The sequence below is a fragment of the Saprolegnia diclina genome, assembly GCF_000281045.1.
Source record: "Saprolegnia diclina VS20 unplaced genomic scaffold supercont1.30, whole genome shotgun sequence".
Taxonomy (NCBI): domain Eukaryota; phylum Oomycota; class Saprolegniomycetes; order Saprolegniales; family Saprolegniaceae; genus Saprolegnia; species Saprolegnia diclina.
This window is the reverse complement of record NW_008246097.1, coordinates 287,440-298,955: the sequence shown is the minus strand read 5'-3', so window position 1 is coordinate 298,955 and position 11,516 is coordinate 287,440. Positions and strand designations below refer to the sequence as shown.

Here is an 11,516-nt window from a genome sequence, read left to right as displayed (position 1 = left end):
CTCGTCTCAGGCAAGCTGCAGCGCATGCAGCGTCGAGCCGCTCGAAGCTAGTTGAGCAACAAGAACTTATGCGTCCCTCCAGATTTGGGCGCTTTGACCACCGATCATGCACAGAGCTCATTCTCGGAGTGTGGGGCGCAGGAGAATGAGATTATATATTAGGACGGTAGCTACGACAGGACGACAACGACTGAAGGAGCTGCTTACGAGTGCTTCCGGCGACCGAAGAAGGACTCGCGGATCGAGAAGGATTCGCGGCTCGAGCTGCGCGGCGAGTGGCTGGCGTCCGACGACGCAATCGTCGACACCATCGACTCGCGCATGTCGGCCCGCATCGAGTCGGTCGAGCCCGACGACGACCGCGTCCGGCGCTTGTAGACGCACGTGTCTTGGTCGACGCGAATGCCCCACTGGAGGTAGTCGGTGTTGGTCGCGGCTTCGAGGAACTCGTTGAGCTTTTGGATGCGCTCCTGGACGATCTTCTCCGAGAGCGACGCAAAGAGCTGCTTGTTCGGGAGGTCCGGAATGTCCTTGCGGCGGTACCCGTTCTTGGTCTGGAGCGTCGTCGCGAGGTTTCGGAACGTCGAGTAGCGGTGCCACACGTACAGCGTGCCTCGGTTGTTGGTCTCGATCTGGAGCTTGTACTCGACAAACTGCCGGCCTTCGCGAAAGGTAATGCGGCTGTCAACCACCTACGCATTGTGACGCTTGGTAGCTCAATGCGATAGCAGTACCCTGGCCGACATCAACGACACTTCTTCGCTGCGCGCGACCTTGCTCTGCAGTTGCATGAGCTCGCGCTTGAGCCGGTCGTTGTCGTCCTTGAGCTCTGCGTCGGCGTACTCGTGCACGTTTTGAGCGAGTTTGGCCTTGAGCTCCTGGTTCTCCTTCTGAAGGAACTCGTTGAGCGCCATCGCGCCCTCCGCAGCCTCGCGCGCTTCCAGTGCAAGCGCCTCTGCTTGGCCCACACGCGCCAGTAGCTCAGCATGCGAGCTCTTCTCGATAAGCGACTCGTGGTAAGTCGGTCGCGGAGACGCTGGTACTTCGTCTTCGTCGTCTTCCCACGCCATCGTCTACATACGACATAGTCTCTACTGGAGCGTGCTCGTAGTACCTTGGCCGGCGAGGCCGATGCGGCTTGGAGCTTGGCGGCGCGCTCGAGTTGCGCCTGCGCCTCGGCCTCAGCCAAGATCCGAAGTCGCTCGGCCTCCTTGCGCTGGCGCTCAGCAACGAGAAGGACGCGGAATGCGCGACGCTGGACGAGCCCGCGCCACCGCGCTTGTGCACCCAAAACCCCAGTGCGAAGCGCGAGGAATTCACGCCGCGCGCGCACGCCAGCGACATACGCCGTGAGGTGGGCTTGGAGCACGATGACGGCGGCGCGGACTCGGCGGTAGCGGGCGCGGGCTGCGTACATGCGCAGGTTGCGCTGGAGGCAGAGTGCAAAGCTGCGAAGAAGCTCGTTCCGCCGGTCCTCGAGCTGTTGCAAGAGACCGGACGAGAAGTAGACCTTGGTGCGGCCGATCGCAAAGCGCGCGTTGCGAGACGAGGACTCGGAGATGCCGAGGATCTCGAGGAGGCCGTGGACCATGGCCTCGGGCGGCGCCGACCGGAGCTTGGACGGGCAAATGATGGCAAAGCGAGACGTAAACTCCTTGAGCGAGAGGCGGTTCGGGAACGCCGCGCGACTGATGCGAATCGCGGCAATGACGCCGGCGCACCGGAGCTGATCGACGACCATGTGCCGGTCAAACTTGGTCGCGCTCTTGTTGGCGTTGGGCTTGATGCAGCGGACGTACTGCGTCGACGTCTTGGCGATCTGGTCCATGAGCTCGCCGAGCTGCTTGCGGAACGAGCCCGCGATCGTGTTGCCGACGAGGAAGCCCTGGCGGCGCGACGGCGGCTTGGCATTCTTGTCCTTGGAGACGCCGCCCTTGGCGAGCTCAGGGAAGACGTCGCGGATGAACGACGACTGGCTCGACGCGAGGAGCTCCATGAGGTCCGCGGGCAGCGTGTCCTTGTTCTTGTCGAGGAACTTGGTGCCGTCGTACGTCACGTCGCCGGCGTAGTGGAGGATTTTGAACTGCATCGGGTTGGTGCGGATCTTCTCATAGTTCTTGTGGTCCGCGAACGACTCGTTGACCTTGTTGACAAACATGCGGTCGTCGCCCTTGGGCTGGAGACCCGTCTCGTTGAGCATGTCGACGATGCCGAGCTTGCCTTCGATGAGGTCGAGGATCGGCTGGTTGTCCTCGAAGGTCACCAAGTCCAACGGGATGCCCTCTTCAATGTACTCGGCCTGGACGGTCTTGAAGATGTCGCTGTTGAACTTTTGCTGGAGCTTCTCGTTGGCGTAGTTGATGCAGAGCTGCTCAAAGCCGTTGTGGTCAAACGACTCGAAGCCAAAGATGTCGAGGAGACCAATGTGCGACGAGACGTTCTTGGTCGAGCAAATGGCCCGGTTGATGCGCCCGACGAGCCAGTCGAAGAGGCGCGAATAAATACCCTTGGCGAACGCGTCGCGGAGGTCAAAGGCCTGGTCGACCTTGAGCGGGATCGTGAACGTCTCGCCACGCGTCGTCATGGTGCGCTGGCAGAGCGTCTTGGTGAGCGCTTCCGGCGCCGTCTTGAGAAGCGCCGCGACGGCGGCGAGGTTCTCGGACGTTGAGACTTGGCTGCTCTCGGCGTTGACCGCCGTGAACGCGACCTCGCCGAGGTTCAAGATGGCCGAGACGATCTCAAAGATACCGTGCTGCTCGCGGTCGTCGATCCCGATCGTGTCCATGGCATCCTTCGTCTCTTGGAGAAACACCGAGTCGTCCGTGTTGTCGACGCGCGAGCCCGCACCGACCTTGACAAATTTGTAGTCGGCGACGTTGCCCTCGAGGAAGAGCGTCTTCTTGAGCTCCGAGGCCAGCGAAAACACTTGGTAGAAGATGTGGTAGTTGCGCTCGCCCTCGGTCTGGCCCACGACGCGGCTCTTCTCGAGCAAGTACGTCTCGCAGCGCGCGCCAATGAGGTACCCGCTCGTATCAAACTGCAGCTGCGCAAACTTGCCAAAGCGCGAACTGTTGTCGTTGCGCTTCGTCTTGGCGTTACCAAAGGCTTCGAGGAGCGGGTTGGACTTGAGCACTTGGTCGATGACGGTCGAGCCCTTCTCGCCGCCGCCAGAGACGGACGCCAAGTGGTGCATCATGATCTTGACCGTCTCGGTCTTGCCAGCACCCGACTCACCGCTCACGAGGATGCTCTGCTCGATGCGGTGCTTGCGCATGTCGAGGTACGAGGTGGCGGAGAGCGCAAACGGGTGCGGCGCAAGCTCGGCCCGCGGCTGGTTCAAGTACTTTTGGTAGAGGTCCTACAGTACGGGGATGAGTCTGGTCTAGTGCCACTCTTCGCATGCTGCGTACCTCGCCGTAGAGGTCTAGCCACTTGTACGGGTTGACAGCAATGCAGATCTGGCCCGTGTATGTGTACGGGATGCTCTGCGCGTGGCGCAATTGCAGGTTCTTCAGGACCGCCGGCTCGTGCAGGTGGTTGAGCGTGCACATGTCCTCGACGCCGAGCTTCTCAAAGGTGTTGCAGATAGGCATCGCGGTGGCCGAGACCTCGCCCGCGAGCTTGGCGATCTCGCGCACGTCAAAGGTCTTGACGACGCCGTCTTCCGGGTCGTAGTCGTCGCTGTCGGCGATGAGGCGGACGGTGACCGTCGTCTCGGTCGGCTTCTCGACGACCTGGGCCTTCTTCCAGACCTCGTTGTCATGGGGCACCCAGACGAGCGCGCCCATGGACTGCTCACCGAAGGTCGACATCGATGCTGGCGTCGACTGGCTTGATCCCAAGCTGCAATATGCAAGAATGAGACGAATGCCGAGAAGCAGATCAGCCGGGCACGGCTGCAGTCAGTAACAGCGGCGTCTGATTGGCTCGCGTCTTTCCCAATTATCTTAGAAAAGTGCATCGTACCCGGGCGCTCCAGCTGTATCGTGGGTAACACCGTGCGTAATGCACTTGTTTCTGCGAATTACGATCCAAGCTTCCTTTTCCGAGCCGGGATGTTGACGATATTTAAAACAATATTTGTTGTCAAAAGAATAAAAGTGCAGTCCTCTTCATGCAATTTAATGCCACAGGACAATATCTTTTTATAAAAAACACGTGCGCCGCAACGCGCGAAAGATATTAATTATTCATTGGCGGATACGTCTCGGGAACGAAATTTGCAGCGGGAGATGGCGCATGTCGCGCGGCCGCAGCTGCACGCGGACGACGCGAGCACCATGGAGGTCGCTTGGCGCCTGCGCTCGATGGATGGCGCAGGGTACATGGCTCGGACGATGCTGCATGTGCTGGCTTCCATTCGAATCATGTAATGGCGACGCGAGAGTGGCATGCGTGCCTGTCACAACGCGGTACCAGGTACTCGGGAAAGACGCCGAGGCCGTCGACGCGTCGCTTCCACTCGTGCGTCCGCTGACCAGGAAGCTCGTCGTACACTGCGCTGTCTTTGGCCCATGTGCTCAACATGGTCGAGGGCTTGGACCTTCTCGGACGATGACGAGGTTGCGTTGGTCACACTTCCCGCGCTTGCCTTTGCTGCGGGGTGCAGCGAGTCAGGGGCGTGATAGCGCGGGTCGCATCGTCAGGCTCCGTACACACGATGTCGACGGTCGCTACAACTATCAGTTGCGCCTTGCCAGGGTGTACCGGTAGTGGCCGACAAAATTGACCACCCACGCACCGGCCACACAGCAGTGCCACCGCGCCTCTTGGGTGCTTGGGCCCACTTGTCGAGTGGCAACCCGCCCTCGTTGCGGCCGACTCGAAGCCGATGCCGAGTTCGCTGCTGGCTTAAACGCTGCGCAAAAAGTGGTTTGAGAGCCTCGAGCTCGACGATCTAGCTCGCCATCGCCGTCGCTGACGCAAGTGCGCTAGCTCGGTGCATGTCGATCGCCAAAGTAGTCTGGTGTCGTGGACAATGATCGACGTTTTGGCCTGGAATTCGGAAGCCCTGCTACTAGGTTCGCACCTCGAGCCCGCTGCGTGCTTGCGATTACCGTAGCTGCCCACATCCGTGATCCATGTAAGCTCACAGCGTTTACATGACCCCGCAGCGGCAGGTGATTCTCACACCATTGCCCAGAGGCTGACAGTACACATGTAGGCGACTTTACTGCTGTATTGCGCTCGATGCCCCGAGCGTACTTTCGTATATAGAGGGGCCGCCGTCCTCGCCTTCCCTTGGCCTCGACCAACCGGCACAATTCGTGCAGCACCGAGAGCTAACGCTTCGCTCCGGCGTCGCGACCATGGCCAAGGCTGGCGTGCATGGATGTATATGCGTGCTCTACGAACCACTAGCGGACGAACCCTTCTTCCCACGCCGGACTCTCGAGGTCGCCTCCTCGGGCGCTTCCTCGCATAGCCTCCGCACAGGGCCTCGCCAGGCATGGCTTCCTCGCAAGGCCTCGCCAGGCATGGCCTCTTCGCATGGCCTCCGTACATGGGCTCATCCCATGCCCTCCTTCCATCGGCTCCTCGCCGGCCCTCCTCGCAGGGCCTTCTCGCGTCGCCAGTGCTGGGTGGAGCAAAACGCAAATGGCGGCAAGTGGCAAAACCTCTGGAAATGCGTGGGATATCAACTCTGAGAGGTTAACCGGCCGTTTGTGTGGTGCGAGCTCATTCCGGAATTGGCATCGGAAGGATGAGCACGACGCAGTTCTCGTACTCGTCCGCGCGCCTGCGCCGGGTCGAGTACCTCCAGTTCGGGGTCTTCTCGCCCGAGGAGGTCCGCGCCATGAGCGTGACCAAGCAGATCAAGGTCAACGAGCGCATCATCCCCGATGGCATCACGCGGCCCGAGACCTTCATCAATGGCCAGCCGGTCATCGGCGGGATTGGCGACCCGCGCATGGGCACGTGCGACTTCCGCGCGCGCTGCAAGACGTGCGACTGCACGTACAGCGGCAGCGGCGCCAAGGTCAACGACTGCCCGGGCCACTTTGGCCACATTGAGCTCGCGCGGCCCATGTTCCACGTGGGCTTTATCAAGGTCTGCAAGCAGATTCTGAGCTGCATCTGTTTCCACTGCTCCAAAGTGCTCAGCGACGAGCGCGACCACCGATTCCGCGCGGCCATGCGCATCAAGAACGGCCAGCGCCGCCTCAAGGCCGTCTACGAGATTTGCAAAAACAAGTCGATGTGCGAGTACGGCGAGGAAGAGGACATGAAGAAGATGCGCGACGACCTCAACATTGGTCTCCAGGGCGGTCTCCAGAACGAGCACGCGCCCAAGGAAGGCGGCCACGGCGGCTGCGGCGGTCTCCAGCCCAAGTACCGCCAGGTCGGCATCAACCTCCAAGTCGAATTTCCCGAGCAGATGGAAGACGTGCCGGGGTCGGGCGACCGCAAGCAGAACCTCCCCGCTGCCAAGGTGCTCTCGATCTTCAAGAACATCACGGACGAAGGCTGCATCGCGCTCGGCTTTGACCCGAAGTGGGCCCGCCCCGACTGGCTCGTCCTCACGGTCATCCCCGTGCCGCCGCCGCATGTGCGCCCGTCCGTCGCGATTGACGGCCAAGCGCGTGGCGAAGACGATCTGACGCACAACTTGGCGTCGATCGTCAAGGCGAACCTCGCGCTGCTCAACTGCGTCAAGAAGGGCGAGCCGTCGCACATCATCTCGCAGTTTGAGCAGCTCCTGCAGTTCAACCTCTCGACATTTGTCAACAACGAGCAGCCGGGGCTGCCGCAAGCGCAGCAGAAGAGCGGGAAGCCGCTCAAGACGATGCGCCAGCGCCTCCGCGGCAAGGAAGGGCGCATTCGCGGCAACCTCATGGGGAAGCGCGTCGACTTTTCCGCGCGTACGGTCATCACGGCCGACCCCAACTTGGCAATCGACCAAGTCGGCGTGCCGCGCTCGATCGCAATGAACTTGACGGTGCCGGAGCGCGTGACGCCGTTCAACATGAAGCTCATGCACGAGCTCATCGCCAAGGGCCCGCTCGAGCACCCGGGTGCCAAGTACATTATCCGCGAGGACGGCAACCGCATCGATCTGCGCTACATCAAGAGTAAGAGCGACCTCGCGCTCAAGTGCGGCTGGATCGTCGAGCGGCATCTGCGCGACGACGACTACGTGCTCTTCAACCGGCAGCCGAGTTTGCACAAGATGAGTATCATGGCGCATCGCGTCAAGGTGCTCGACTGGTCGACGTTCCGGCTCAATATCTCGGTCACGACGCCGTACAACGCCGACTTTGACGGCGATGAGATGAACTTGCACGTGCCCCAGGTGCGTCTCTCTCCTCCTCTGCAATGTCGATGGGCTCATGCATGCACAGAGCATGACGGCCCGCGCTGAGGCGCAGGAGCTCATGATCGTACACAAGAACATCATTACGCCGCAGCGCAACTCGCCGGTCATGGGTATCGTGCAAGACTCGCTGCTCGGCGTTCAGAAGTTTACAAAGCGCAACATCTTTATCGAGAAGGACCTCGTCATGAACCTCCTCATGTGGGTGGGCACGTGGGATGGCCGCGTCCCGACGCCGGCGATTCTCATCCCGAACAAGAAGCACGTGGGCCAGTACCGCCCGCTCTGGACGGGCAAGCAGATGTTTTCGACGATCTGCCCCAACATCAACTTTATCGCGGTCTGCTCAACGCACCAGTCGGACTCGAACAAGCGCGACTACGACCTGCCGTTCCACCGCAAGGTGAGTCCGCGCGACACGCACGTGATCGTCCAGAACGGCGAGCTCCTCGCCGGTATCATTGACAAGAAGAACATTGGTACGGGCGCCGGCGGCCTCATCCACAACACGGTGCTCGAGCTCGGCCACGACGAGGCCAAGCGGTTCCTTGGTGCGACCCAGCGTCTCGTCAACTGCTGGCTCGTCGCACACTCGTTCACGGTCGGCATTTGCGACACGATCGCCGACGTCAAGACGCTCAAGCAGATTGTCGACATCATCACGAACGCCAAGATCCAAGTGTCGGACCTCGTGCTCTCGGGGCAGAAGGGCAACCTCGAGCTCCAGCCCGGTCGGACGATGATCGAGACGTTTGAGCAGTTTGTCAACAAGGTGCTCAACTCGGCGCGTGATCAGTCGGGTCGCGAGGCCCAGGACTCGCTCGACGAGACCAACAACATCAAGGCGACTGTCACGTCGGGCTCCAAGGGCTCGTACCTCAACATTTCGCAGATTATTGCGTGCGTCGGGCAGCAAAACGTCGAAGGCAAGCGCATTCCGTACGGCTTCAACCACCGCACGCTGCCGCACTACGGCAAGGACGATCTCGGGTAGGTCATTGTCCTCTCTTGAGGATCTCATGGGACAAATTAGGCCCGAGTCGCGAGGCTTTGTCGAAAACTCGTACCTCAAGGGCCTCACGCCGCAAGAATTCTTCTTCCACGCGATGGGTGGTCGTGAAGGTCTCATTGATACGGCCGTCAAGACGGCCGAGACGGGGTACATCCAACGTCGTCTCGTCAAGGCCATGGAGAGCGTCATGTCGCGCTACGACGGCACGGTGCGCAACTCGCAGGGCGAGATCATCCAGTTTTTGTACGGCGAGGACGGCATGGACGCGGTCTGGGTCGAGAAGCAGTCGTTTGACGCGCACAAGCTGCCGCCGGCGCAGTTCAATGCCAAGTACCAGCTCAAGCCGGAGGACCCGCTCTTGGGCTGCGTGCCGCACTGCCCGGAAGAGCTCTACATGGACCCGCTCATCATTTCCGACATCCAGACCAACCCGCACACGCAGCAGCTGCTGCGCGAAGAGTACGCGCAGCTCGGCGTGGACCGGGCCAAGCTCCGGCTCATTCTGGCGTCGCGCGGGCCGGGCCAAGAGTCGGACAACGTGGTGCAAGTGCCGGTCAACATCAAGCGCCTCGTGCAGAACGCGCAGCAGCTCTTTAGCATTTCGACGTTGCAGCCGAGCACGCTGCACCCACGCCACATCATTGAGGGCGTCCGCGAGCTCTGCTCGTCGATCGTGGTCGTCAAGGGCGACGACCCGCTGAGCATGGAAGCGCAGGAGAACGCGACGCTGCTGTTCCAGATCCTCGTGCGCTCGACGCTCGCAGTCAAGCGCGTGCTCCTCGAGTTCCGTCTCAACGACTCGGCGTTCGAGTGGCTCATGGGCGAGATCAAGAGCAAGTTCCTCGCGTCGCTTGTCGCGGCCGGCGAGATGGCGGGCGTCGTCGCCGCGCAGTCGATCGGCGAGCCCGCGACGCAGATGACGCTCAACACGTTCCACTACGCCGGTGTGTCGGCGAAGAACGTGACGCTCGGTGTGCCGCGCCTCAAGGAAATTATCAACATTGCCAAGGACGTCAAGACGCCGTCGATCCAGATCTACCTCAGCGGCGACTACCAGGAGGACGCGGAGAAGGCCAAGTCGCTCCAGGCGCTGCTCGAGTACACGACGCTCATGGACGTGACGGCCAACACGGCCATCTACTATGACCCGGACCCGACGTCGACGGTCGTCGAAGAGGACCAGGAGTTTGTCGCAAGCTACTACGACGTGATTGACGAGGACACGCCGATCGCGCGCTCGCCGTGGCTTCTGCGTATCGAGCTCAACCGCAAGATGATGGCCGACAAGAACCTCGAGATGAAGGAGATTGCGGCGCAGATCGAGTCCGAGTACGGCCAGGATCTGAGCTGCATCTACACGGATGATAACGCCGACAAGCTCGTGCTGCGCATCCGCATCATGAGCGACGAAGAAGACAAGCTGCAGCGGTCGGGCGACTCGAGCGTCGGCCAGGAAGACGACACGTTCCTCAAGCGCGTCGAGCACAACATGCTGACGCAGATGAAGCTGCGCGGTGTGCCCAAGATCAAGAAGGTCTTCATGCGCGAGAACCAAATGACCAAGTGGGACGAGGAGAAGGGCTTTGTCATGAAGAAGGAGTGGATCCTGGATACGGACGGCACGAACCTCCTCGATGTGATCTGCTTTGAGAACATTGACGCGACGCGCACCATCTCGAACGACATTGTCGAGATCATCGAGGTGCTCGGTATCGAGGCCGTGCGCCGCGCGCTGCTCAACGAAATCCGCGCCGTCATTTCGTTCGATGGCGCGTACGTCAATTACCGTCATTTGGCCTGCCTTGCTGACGTCATGACGTTCCGCGGCCACCTCATGGCCGTGACGCGCCACGGTATCAACCGCGTCGACTCGGGCCCGCTCGTGCGCTGCTCCTTTGAGGAGACGGTCGAGATTCTCATGGACGCAGCCATGTTCAGCCAAGGCGACGAGCTGGCGGGCGTGACGGAGAACATTATGCTCGGCCAGCTCGCGCACCTCGGCACGGGCGTCATGGACCTCATCTTGGACGCCAAGAAGCTCGCGGACGCGATCGAGTACGACGCCTCGGAGATGCAGCAGGTCATGCACGGCTTTGCGAAGGAGTGGACGACGCCGGACGTCAACACGCCCATGATGACGCCGTGGGGGCAGACGCCCATGTATGGCACGCCCGGCTACAACACGCCCGGCTTCCAGACGCCCGGCAGCGTGGCGGGGTCGCCGTCGGCCAGCCCCATGGGTGCGTTCTCGCCGTTTGCGCCCTTCTCGCCGTCCAACCCGAGCTCGCCGGGCTACATGGCCAGCCCTGCGTACGTGCCCAACAGCCCCGGCCTCAACCCGACGTCACCCAACTACAGTCCGACGTCGCCGGCGTACTCGCCGACCTCGCCGGCATACTCGCCCACGTCGCCAGCCTACTCGCCCACGTCGCCAGCCTACTCGCCCACGTCGCCAGCCTACTCGCCCACGTCGCCTGCGTACTCGCCCACGTCGCCTGCTTATTCGCCGACCTCGCCTGCTTACTCGCCTACGTCGCCGGCATATTCGCCCACGTCGCCAGCGTACAGTCCGACGTCCCCAGCGTACTCGCCCACGTCGCCTGCCTACAGCCCGACCTCGCCGGCGTACTCGCCAACCTCGCCTGCGTACTCGCCGACCTCGCCTGCTTACTCGCCTACGTCGCCTGCTTACTCGCCGACCTCGCCAGCCTATTCGCCTACGTCGCCTGCCTACAGCCCGACGTCGCCTGCTTACTCGCCCACGTCGCCTGCATACTCGCCGACCTCGCCAGCGTACAGCCCGACGTCGCCGGCCTATTCGCCTACGTCGCCTGCGTACTCGCCCACGTCGCCTGCTTACTCGCCGACGTCCCCGGCCTATTCGCCGACGTCCCCGGCGTACTCGCCCACGTCGCCTGCCTACAGCCCGACGTCGCCAGCGTACAGCCCGACGTCCCCGGCCTATTCGCCCACGTCGCCTGCGTATTCGCCGGCGTCGCCCGAGTACAACCCGACGGAAGGCTACAACCCGACGGACCCCAAGTACAGTCCGACCGAGGATTGAACGTAGAGGCCCGAAGCGTAGCGATGAATAAGTGTGTAATACTGGATGATATGCACGTGGTGCGTCAACAAACTCGAGAATCCTCGTCTCAAACGATGGTCACGAAGTCTATTTTCCACTGACGT

General features: G+C 61.5%; 2 protein-coding genes across 2 annotated transcripts; one reads left to right on the top strand and one right to left on the bottom strand.

Moving 5' to 3' along the window:
* Window positions 1-70: 70 nt before the first annotated feature.
* On the bottom strand, window positions 71-3,877 carry SDRG_09455 (hypothetical protein). Its single transcript, XM_008615389.1, has 4 exons — window positions 3,411-3,877; window positions 1,115-3,358; window positions 735-1,073; window positions 71-692 (listed from the first exon to the last, which is right to left on the bottom strand). Exons 1-4 carry the CDS (start codon window positions 3,810-3,812, stop codon window positions 204-206), a joined length of 3,474 nt encoding a protein of 1,157 aa, XP_008613611.1. The 5' UTR covers window positions 3,813-3,877; the 3' UTR covers window positions 71-203.
* A 1,299-nt stretch (window positions 3,878-5,176) lies between these two features.
* On the top strand, window positions 5,177-11,416 carry SDRG_09454 (DNA-directed RNA polymerase II subunit RPB1). Its single transcript, XM_008615388.1, has 3 exons — window positions 5,177-7,294; window positions 7,344-8,305; window positions 8,349-11,416. Exons 1-3 carry the CDS (start codon window positions 5,705-5,707, stop codon window positions 11,389-11,391), a joined length of 5,595 nt encoding a protein of 1,864 aa, XP_008613610.1. The 5' UTR covers window positions 5,177-5,704; the 3' UTR covers window positions 11,392-11,416.
* Window positions 11,417-11,516: the final 100 nt, after the last annotated feature.

Bases quoted from the DNA above. Each gene is read 5' to 3' on its own strand.
- SDRG_09455 (XM_008615389.1), bottom strand. From the start codon at position 3,812: ATGTCGACCTTCGGTGAGCAGTCCATGGGCGCGCTCGTCTGGGTGCCC. The intron at 3,359-3,410 runs GTACGCAGCATG...CCCGTACTGTAG, and splicing joins GGCTAGACCTCTACGGCGAG to GACCTCTACCAAAAGTACTT. The intron at 693-734 runs GTACTGCTATCG...CACAATGCGTAG, and splicing joins TGTCGTTGATGTCGGCCAGG to GTGGTTGACAGCCGCATTAC.
- SDRG_09454 (XM_008615388.1), top strand. From the start codon at position 5,705: ATGAGCACGACGCAGTTCTCGTACTCGTCCGCGCGCCTGCGCCGGGTC. The intron at 7,295-7,343 runs GTGCGTCTCTCT...ATGCATGCACAG, and splicing joins TGAACTTGCACGTGCCCCAG to AGCATGACGGCCCGCGCTGA. The intron at 8,306-8,348 runs GTAGGTCATTGT...GGGACAAATTAG, and splicing joins TACGGCAAGGACGATCTCGG to GCCCGAGTCGCGAGGCTTTG.